General features: G+C 39.1%; 1 protein-coding gene across 1 annotated transcript in view; it reads right to left on the bottom strand.

Annotated features, from left to right (window-relative positions):
- Positions 1–10,200, bottom strand: part of Kcnh8 (potassium voltage-gated channel subfamily H member 8) — a 484,346-nt gene that overhangs the window by 282,278 nt on the left and 191,868 nt on the right. The window contains exon 3 of the mRNA XM_005368749.3: positions 2,667–2,798. Coding sequence (XP_005368806.1) covers positions 2,667–2,798 — 132 coding nt within the window. The remainder of the gene's footprint in view (positions 1–2,666; positions 2,799–10,200) is intronic.

Here is a 10,200-nt window from a genome sequence, read left to right as displayed (position 1 = left end):
AACTCATTTTTACAGGCACAAACAGCTCACAGTGTCCTACACACACACCGTGAGATGTCAACTCATTTTTACAGGCACAAACAGCTCACAGTGCTGGAACTGACAGCAAGTCTCGTCACGTTCCATCTTCAGTCAAAATAAAGCCCCAGCGATGTAGCAATTAATGATTCAAATGCTTGTTTAAATAGAAGTGATACACTTTGTAGTTTTTAAATGAAGTCCATCAAATGAATTTCTGTATAAAATTAATTAATCCACACTTAATTTACATCATTGGACAGCAGTGTTGCAGATGAGCTTGAGTGGGGTCACACCTCATATGAGAATTTTTTTTTAGCACTGTCTGTATCTTTTAATATACAGGAGAGCTGTCATTTGCAAAGATTCAAAATGGAGAAGTCCAAACCCAAACTCAATGTCTCTTCCCTTGCATTGTCATTCCATGAGACATTATACATTTTTAAAAGTGGAGTCCACACCTAAAACTTAGGGTTGAAATACCAAGTTGGTGATGTTGATTAACAACTTACTACACAGAAGCCCACACCAAACAGCCTCTTTTTTCTGGGTACCAGATCCCATTTTGGTTCATAACACTATTATTAGCATTTTTCTCATTGTTGACTTTTCTTAGACAACTTCAAATACAAGCAATTTCTTAATAGGCAACTAAATGATAGAACGTTAAACAAATATATACTCTTAGAGATTTTAAAAAATGTTTTCAAAGCTTGTTTGTAACTTTGAATGAACTTAGCATACTGTAGAGTGCAAGCTCTATGGGACATGGTGGTACATGGCTGTCAGTAACATCCCATCTAACAACCAGCATATGGCACTTTTACCTACCACACATCAAATAACACCATGACTTCCACAACACCAGTGTTAACACATCTGTATTTCCTGATTAAACGAGGAGGTGGGAAACATTGTAATGCTATTTTCTGGTCCTCATGTAAGTGACTGAGGTATGTGAAAATCTCTTTTTTGTCAAGTAAGGTATCATTACAAAGATGAAAATGTAAATGCACATTTCCATGAATTTGAACATACATGAAATATTGACTAAGCACTATCAATTGCTGAGAATTGCTGGTTGCAAGGGGCCTTGAGAATGTACAGCACTAACAACCAGTATTTAACAAGTCAACCCACCAGCTGTATAAGTCCTGTTGTGGAGCTCCACCAGCAATGCTGTAGGATCACTGGTTCTGGAAAGTAGTTGCTTCTGTCTATAATTTCTCTCCTGAGCTACTTCATTTCTTCCCTGCATACAGCTTTGGATGTATTCCCACTGCTTGTGTGTTTGTCTCATGAAAATATTCCATCTATTGGACACATACAGCTGTGGATAGTGAGGAAGATGGTTTCTGCTTAACTGCATAATTTTGATGAATAGAAATAATACTAGAATATTTTACATTACTCAGCAGTCATAGGATTACCAGTCAGAAAGACAGTCTTTTACACAGACAGGTAATTTTAGACTCCAGAACAAATTCAAACAGGCTAGTTGCCCCCGGAGACAAATATCTGGTTGCCTGTAGATTCAAATACATGAGATCATTTTCCAAGGTGTTGTTTGTTGTTGATTCAAGGCCAGAGCTTGAAGCAACTTCAGTCTGCACATACTTCCTACCACTCAAGTCCAGATAATTTATTGTTATGGTTAAGTCTTTAATCCCAATGTCATTCTCTGTCTGGGAACCCTAACCATTTGAGCTACATGCATGGCTAAGTGTTACTCACTGTACAGTCAATGTGACCTCCCCTGCCTAAGATAAACTACGTGACTTATCATGTTTTATAAGAAGAGGACCCTAAGAAAGAGATATATGAATCTACATAGAAAGGAGAAAAAGATAAGATCTCCTGAGTAAATTGGGAGTGGGGGGGGGGAGAAGAGGGTTAGATGAGGAAAGGGAGGAAGGCAGAGAAGTAGAAAAATATGTATAACTCTATAAAAAAGAATGGATCAGGCCCTGAAAACTTAACTTATAATTGTTAGGTTTTTGCTGGAAAGGAATGTGGTGAGAAGAGGAGAGAAAGAGAGTGAAGGAGTGGTGCGTAGGGCTATGAGGAAGGCAGCTGTGGAGAGAGAGCCGAGTGTGAGAGACGAACAAGAATTGTATGAGAAGCTGAGCGAGTGAGCAAGTGTGAGAGTGAGTATTACTGAGAGTAGATGTGTATGGAAAGTGAGATATGCAGTTGTATGTAAAAGGATGTTGTAACTGAATATAGAAATATGTAACTGTGCAGGAGAGAGGTGCAGGCATATAAAGAGAGATCTATTTGTATGTAAAGAGATGCAACAGAAGAGAGATTGTTGTAGGAGGCCAATAGAGGTCATCAAGAAAGAGAAATTATATCAGTTGAAATAAAAGAGAAGGTTACCATCAGGAAAACGTATGCTTTCTCATTTTTCCCCTCAGACAGAAATGTCTAGCAACTCTCACATAAGAATTTTTTTGTAAGCCTTCACTACTCTGAGGTTTTCTTTTTACTACCCTGAAGCAGATCTGGGAGCTGGCCTCTCCATATGCATTAACCAACAGTTATCAATTGCTGTTATCAAAAGGGCATTTTTTTCTTTTCCATATATTTGAGTGAACAATTTCAAACTGTTTTGCTAGGAATTTATGTTTTAAGAAAACCAAATATACCTTCTTTTTTATCTTCTGAAGTAATCTTCACTTTAGTATCTGTTATATCTTTGAAAGAAGCCAGAAAAAGGACCACATCTCCTTTCTCATTCTTTATAGGAACAATATCCAACAGGCACCAAAACGGAGACCCTGCAAAGGTAAAAGAAGTGTGAGTCAGCCTCCTGATTCAGCTATGAAAGTCCAGTTGGTAATCACAAAGAGCCCTTGCTGTTCTCATCTACCCCACCATCTCATGGTGGATCTTGAATAAAGACTTTTGCTTGGTGGGAGTTTATTAGAGGCATGGCCAATTTCAAACCAATGATGAATAAATTCAAATAAAAAGGAATGGAAAACACCAACTTTGAGAGATGACGCCATGCGTCTTACACCCTCCCCTTACACCACTCTGTTGTTTTATGTTAATGACACCCATACTGCCACCTTAGTAGCTCTTTAATGGTAGGAAGATTCATATTACACATAATACAACATTACACATCTCTATGAGTGGTTTATTTATAATATGTGAATTTTTCTGTAATTATGCTGAGTCAAAGGAGGAAGAAAGGCCCAAGGTGAATCTTCAAGTTGACTCCATTAGCTGTTTCCTTCCTTGGCTCCTCCCTTCCCTTTTCCCCTCTGCCTTCTCTCTGTCCTACCAGTATGCAGAATAGATGTAGTCTCTCTACCTCCTGACTGCCAGGCCAGTTCCTTGCACCTGTAGGCCAAAATTGCTCCCCAAAGATGCGTTCTCCAGACTATTCTACCACAGCAACAGAAAAGTGAATAATACAGACAATAATCAAATTCAATTCCACTCTGGGAGTAGAAGGACCATAGCATAAAGATTCACATTCAAGGCCATTGCACCCTGCATAATGTGAATATTCTTAAATATTTTTATTGATTTTTCACATATGTATTTAATTTTTACTTATGCTTCCTTTTCTGCTAAGTTAACTAGAATACCACTGTTTAAAATTGGGAGTCTTTCCCATAAATGCTCTAGCTTCAATAGGAACAAAAAGTTATCAGGTCATAGCATCAGATCCTAGAGAAAGTAATATTTTCTTGGGCTAGAGGGACGACTGGGCAGTTAAGATGACTCTGCACACTCTCTGCGATAGCTCTATCACAGTGAATTCAACCTCCTGTAGCTATAGTAACTAAAGGCTATTCCACAGTGGGCAACTACTTTCCAGAAAGAGTGATCCAGGCGCAGGCACATAAATCTCTCATGGGCCAATGCTAGAAGTTACTAAGTCACTCAGCCTTGAATTCAGAGAGGCGAGTGATTCTTAAGAAGAGGGTTAGAGTGTCAGTTTTAACTCGGGCTGGATATAGCAACAGTAATTACCATGTAGGTCAGAAATGCCAAAATAAACAAGGCTCTGCCAGGATTTCAGTTAATAATATCTTTAATTTCCAAGGATAAATATAATTGATGGAGATAAGTAGAGTTTATACTTTCAGTGGCAAAATATACTTTGGAACTGAATAAATAGTTACCTTGGGAAACAACGGTGTAAGGGAATTTGACTTGTTAGAAGACAACTCATTGTGTGCTTTCTGTGTAAACCATCATGGTTTGAATACGTAATATACATCAGTAGCTCTTGTGTTTAATATTTGATCCTTTGATGATGGTGTTATTTTGTGACATTTTGGAAATCGTAGGAGGTGGATGTTGTTAGAGAAAGTGGGTCACTGGGGTGGTCCTTGAAGGTTGTGCATATTCTTTTTGCTCCTGATCCAGATGGCATGACTAGTGTATCTCACATACCCTAACAATCATTAAGTTTTACCCTTCAACAAGCCCAGAAGCAAGAGAATCAGCCATTTTTAAACTGTTAACTAAAATAATTTTTTTTGTTCTTTAAGTTTAATAGGTTTAATTCTGTCCCATTCAGGTGAATATGTAATATTTGGCAAAAGCAAAATCTAAGGATTAAGCACTAAACATATAGCTATGGTTTAGTCATTTAATCCACACAGGTAGAAAATGAGGTCTATTGAGTCATGAGTGGTCTTGTTCATTTTGATCTATACTGTCATGATGAAGAACATTTTAGCCATTCAATATATCACATCAATGTCTTAAGACTATCACATACAGGAAGAACTAGTGGTAACTGTCATTTCCTAAGCTTGTATCATGTTCTGTAGACCACACCATATATACATTTCACAAATCCTGTCTAAGCATGTCACAGGTCAGTCTAACCAATCCTAGCATACTCTGTAGCTGTGGAGGTTGAGGTGTAGACTTGTCCTTGGAGTCACAGAACCAGTAAGTACATAGATGCATATTTGTACATAAGGCTCCCCAAGCTCACTTTATTATGCTCTGCTGATGATTCTACTTCATGAAAAACACTTTAAGGGATAAATTTTCTTTTCCATTTCTTCACTTTATAAATGCTGCAGTGTAGGAGGAAAAGGAAAGGCTCTGTACTATCAACAAATTCCACTTACAACCTCAAAGGAAGAGAAGGGCCTCTGTGTAAAATTTATTCTGTTTCAGTTTAGACTTATGATCCAGCTTTATTAAGGTGCACACAGTTTTAAATCTTGAATTTGCATATTGGATGAGATAGTAGGATAAAAAAAAACAATTCTGGTACAAGTTCAAGACAGGGCACAGACGTATGAATCAAGTACCATGCTTGCAGTGTAGCTACCTATGCAGAATGTAGCTCAGCAGTGGGACATCTATCATCACAAACTCTTGACCAGACCTCACCACCCCCTGAAGTTCTACTTCTTTCATATGGGGGAAGCTTCAGCAATTGTGCTCTGCTTACAATGGTCATTGTCCATATGACATGCGTCAGCACACCCTGAACTCCCAAGACTGGAGTGACAAGGGGAAGGAGCTGCAGCTCACCCTGGAGCTATGGACCGGACCGAGCTCATCAGTGGTGATCTGGAGAAGAGATTATATGTGACTGATAAATATTAGAGAACAGAAAATGCTTTAAAGGTTTGATTTCATAACAGAACAAGCCACTGAGATGGTTTCATTCCCTTGATATTTGACTTAACAATTTAATAATTTAAGATTTCATGAGGCTTGCAGTTCCCCTGAGTAAGAATCTGACTTAGATAATAATTTGAGGATTAAGTTAATATTTTTCAACTGCATAAGGCTTTGGTTAGAAGAATCTATGGTCTTATCAGAACAATGCTAATAACCAATAAACAGACATAATGCCTATGCAAATGCATCATGAAAAACACAGGCTAGGATTCTTTAGGATTCCAAAAATCATTTGGAGATGACATTGAGAGCAACTGGACATGAAGCTATTTGTTCATTCATCTGATATTTATTGACCATTTCCCATGGCAGACACTATTCTAGGTCTTTGACTATACAAAATAATGGAAGATAATAGATCTTTGTTGCAAGCTCTGAAAGAACTGACATTCAACTTTGGAGAAAAATACATGAAATTATTACTATGAAAAATAGACAAATTATATAGTTTGTTAAACGCTACAGCAGAAAGAATATGACAAGGGGAGATGTGTGACTTGGAAGAGTTTGTAGGATGGTCTAGTAATTCTTTCTCTCTCTACGTGTGTGTGTGTGTGTGTGTGTGTGTGTGTGTGTGTGTGCGCGTGTACTGTATTTGTGGAGTTTGAGTGTGTGTGGTACATACAAATGAATGCTTGGTTGAAGAATCCAAAGTACTGTGTAAGAAGCAGAGATGTCTAATGAGAATTGAAAACATGGAAGTAATGGTTGAAACTGGGTTGGTAAGAATCACATAATGATTCTCACTGTATGATTACTATATATATATATATATATATATATATGATTCTCACTTTATGATTACTGTTTTACATGGCATTTAGCATGTCCCAAGAATATGCTGACAACACACACACACTACACATTTGTTCCTTTGTATAAACTCGATTCCTGGTGAAGTCTGGGGAATGCCTCACCAGATTGTTCTCATCACAACTTGGCAGGCAGCTAAGGCTGAACAGTCAGTCATCTTCCACAGCTTCCAGCCCCTCTGGAAGCACAGCACATGCTTCACCAGAACTAGAGACAAATCCCAGTATTCAGAAAAGCTTTGTTTTATCCACAGCACTCTGATGACCTTACCTTTAAATTCATTATAGGACATCAAACAGACAGTTTTGCAAATAGTAAATTTATGCATAATATCTTCTTTTTGTTGCCAAGCTTTCCTCCCACAGGGGGAAAAAACAAACATGCACTTTCCAAAAGAAAATAAAAACTGTAGAAATTAGAGAGGGTTCCATTGGGATGATCAACTTCAGAGGTGGGGTTATTCACCTGTCTAGGTCAGCAAATGTGTTATATATAGTGTACCAAATAGTAAAAAATTCATTCATGAAGTTTTCATTCAGCTACTCAAATAGCCACAGAAAATAACGAACTTGGGAGCATGGTTATTTTCTAATAAATCTTCATTTATGAAAGCAAGTAGCCTCCAAGTACTATCCATGTATATATCATGATGTATATAGAGACACTATATCATGATATAGAAGCCTTCAGACTAATGAGTTTTGCATAGTATGAGTTATTAATAAGCTTTGAATAGTATGAGTTGGAGCCTCTATTTCCTTCACTTCCCGAATCCACTTGGCCCCAGGCTAGCTGGCCATTCCCCCCCCCCCGTCCTTATCCTCCAAACCACACAATCTTACACATGTCTTCCTTATCAGCCTCGTAGAACCCCTGGGTATAGGACACCCAAAAGCCCTCTGTAACCAAACATTATTCATCTTTTGTCATCAACTTACAAAACCCTACCAATTTTATCACTCAGGCTCAGCATCTATTCTCTCTTTAAAGTCTCAGGGCACTTAAACTTCTTATCTCTGACCCCTAAAGAATAGACCTTCTTCACTTCACATCTTGCCCCTTTCAAAATCCCGTACTTGCAGGTAAAAACCCAATGGAACATACCACTTGACTCAGGATCTGTGAGTTATTAACTCTGCAGTGGCTTATATCCAACCTGTAGTACCCAACCCCTATACCCTTCTTTCTATCATTCCTAGAAGGACCTGTCTCAGACATCAAGGATGTCTTTCTGCTTTCTGTTCCTCTGGATCCCTCAGTCATAAAATACCTTTGCCTTTGCTTTGACTGACCTGGACACTAACGTTTCTTCCCAAGTACTTGAGCTGTCTTAACCCAGGAGTTCTAGGACAGCCCAAAATCTAATTGGCCATGCTCTGGCATCTGACTTATTCTCTTTAGTTTGTGCGATATGTAGATAACCTTCTCCTCTGTAGCCCATCCCTGTAAGTCAACCAGGCTGACACCTCTGCTCTAATACCTTCCTGTCTCACCCTATACAACACAGCTGTCCACCCCTCCGGTCACTTATTTGGAACTATTACTCCAATTCACAAGGCCATTACCCTGTATAGTACACAGCCCATCATGAAAAGGAACATGTCAGGAGCAATGTGAGTTAGCTGGGATATTGCATCAGTGGTCAAGAAGCTGACAGGAAGTGAAGTGAGGCTACAAAAACTTTAAGACTTACACTTAGTGACCACTTCCTTCAGCAAGACTCGACTTCCTAAAGCTTGCTCAGTCTTCCAAAAGAACACCCCCAACAAGAGATAAAGTATTCACACTCATGAGCCTATGGATGATATTTCCATTCAAACCATAACCATGAGGAATGCAAGATGGAGGAAAGGGATTGGAAAATAAACTTAAAGAGAGACAGACTATGAATTGAGACAAGCTCATAGGTGGCTTTAGGCAACTCCAAGAGTTCATGTTATCCCATGAAGTAGGAGGAATTCACAGAAGGTTTTGTTACAGGTAATCTGCATCTGCAGTGTAGGAAGATGGTCTTAAGTCAACAAGGAAAGAGAATATAATTGGGGCAGATCTGGAGAGTGGCTAAGATGAATTTGTGTAACTTAAGCTCCACATTGAGAGAAACTGAACTACCAGGGGTGCAGAATGAAAAGCCTCAGATTATGGGGCTTATGCAGTGAAACTGGCCGCAGGCTTTGGAAGGCAACAGAGGATGGAGAGTTGCAATGGCCACAAGAAGGCCTTAACTAGCATCATGTATTTTTGTTTGCAGTTCTTCTTCATCTCTCCCATAGTACCACCTTGAAGGCTACTGCTAATACTTATGGGCTCTCTGGACTTAGGGGCTCCCTTTCTAGGCTTCTAAGTTTGGCTCTGATGTCAGGAAAGCTCTGGAATTAAAAGCATCACTTTATGGGCAGGAATACATAGACGAGCTAGGAGGCAAATTGTCTAGGCTTTCATTAGCGTGCCCCAGAGTTGCTTGACTCCTCAGGAGAAGGTCGTGAGTGAGAATCATATAAATGTCATGGTAAGATGGTAAGATTAGGAGATATATTAATTTCTTTTAAATGAAAACAGAAGAATCATTGGTATTAGACTCCAATCCTTTTCTATTTCAGAGTGTTTGCTTAATTAATAGGAGACATATACACTGACCAAGCCATCCACCCCAGCAATCTCCTGCAAAGGGTGAATAGTGGCTGATTTAAGCCAGTAGGGGAAGGAAAAGAAGGTTCCATGGCTGAGTGGGAGCAAGCAGTGGGGGCATTAAGGGCTGCCAGTGGCCGGAAAGTGGACACCTGAGGGCATTGGTTTGGAGAACCTATTGCTGAGGAGAGTAAAAGAGAGACTGGAGAGACAAGAGAGAGAGGAAGGACTGTGGATTGAGGCTGATAATAGGGAGGCTCCTTAGGATTACTTAATATTCTGCAAGAATAATCTAGTTTGAGCTTCATAGCTAACAGGGTTTTATTTTCTTGCTTGGCTTAAACCATGTGGTCACCTTTAATCAAGATGACAGTAAAGTCAGTTGGCAAGATCCACCATTTCCAACCCGAGAAAAGGTGGTTATCAGCCATGTGGCTTCCTCCACCCCACAGGGTGGGGAGTGGGGGGAACATAGCCGCAAGATGGTGGCATGCCTCATCTTTAAGATTGCCTTTGTACTGATTTTTAACTAACGACCTCTATGTTATGAGTTTTGTGTTCACCCTCTTGTTACGTATTTTATAGATTTTTTTTAACCATACCCAAGATACTTAAAATATTGATGTAAAGAAAGTTTACATAAAAGTGTTACAAATCTTGAGATGAGGTTCAAACCTTAGCAAAAGTTTTAAAAAGTTAAACTAAGCCCAAAGATTTTGGAAAGAGTAATGATAATCCCCTCAGGAAAAAGTCTATCAGTTAGCCTTGTTTTCCTCTTATTTCTCTGTCACATAGTCACTGGCTTGCCTATTATGGGAAAGATTCATTTAAACAAGTATGCTTGTGTTTAGAGGAGGGAAATCATACCTAAACTCCAGAGCCAACTTTTTATTGAAGTGAGACAGCATAAAGTAAGAGTCTAATGCCACTCACACGTAAAAGACACCAGAATCCCTGTGAAACTGAATCCAGTAAGCTGAAAGCAAGGAAGGCTTAGAGATAGGAAATTTCCAAGTCCTGGCTGTAGGAATGTCAATTGAGAGAAGGAAGGCTTAGAGATAGGAAATT

The sequence above is a fragment of the Microtus ochrogaster genome, unplaced genomic scaffold (assembly GCF_000317375.1).
Source record: "Microtus ochrogaster isolate Prairie Vole_2 unplaced genomic scaffold, MicOch1.0 UNK40, whole genome shotgun sequence".
Classification (NCBI taxonomy): domain Eukaryota; kingdom Metazoa; phylum Chordata; class Mammalia; order Rodentia; family Cricetidae; genus Microtus; species Microtus ochrogaster.
This window is presented reverse-complemented; position numbering and strand designations above follow the sequence as displayed.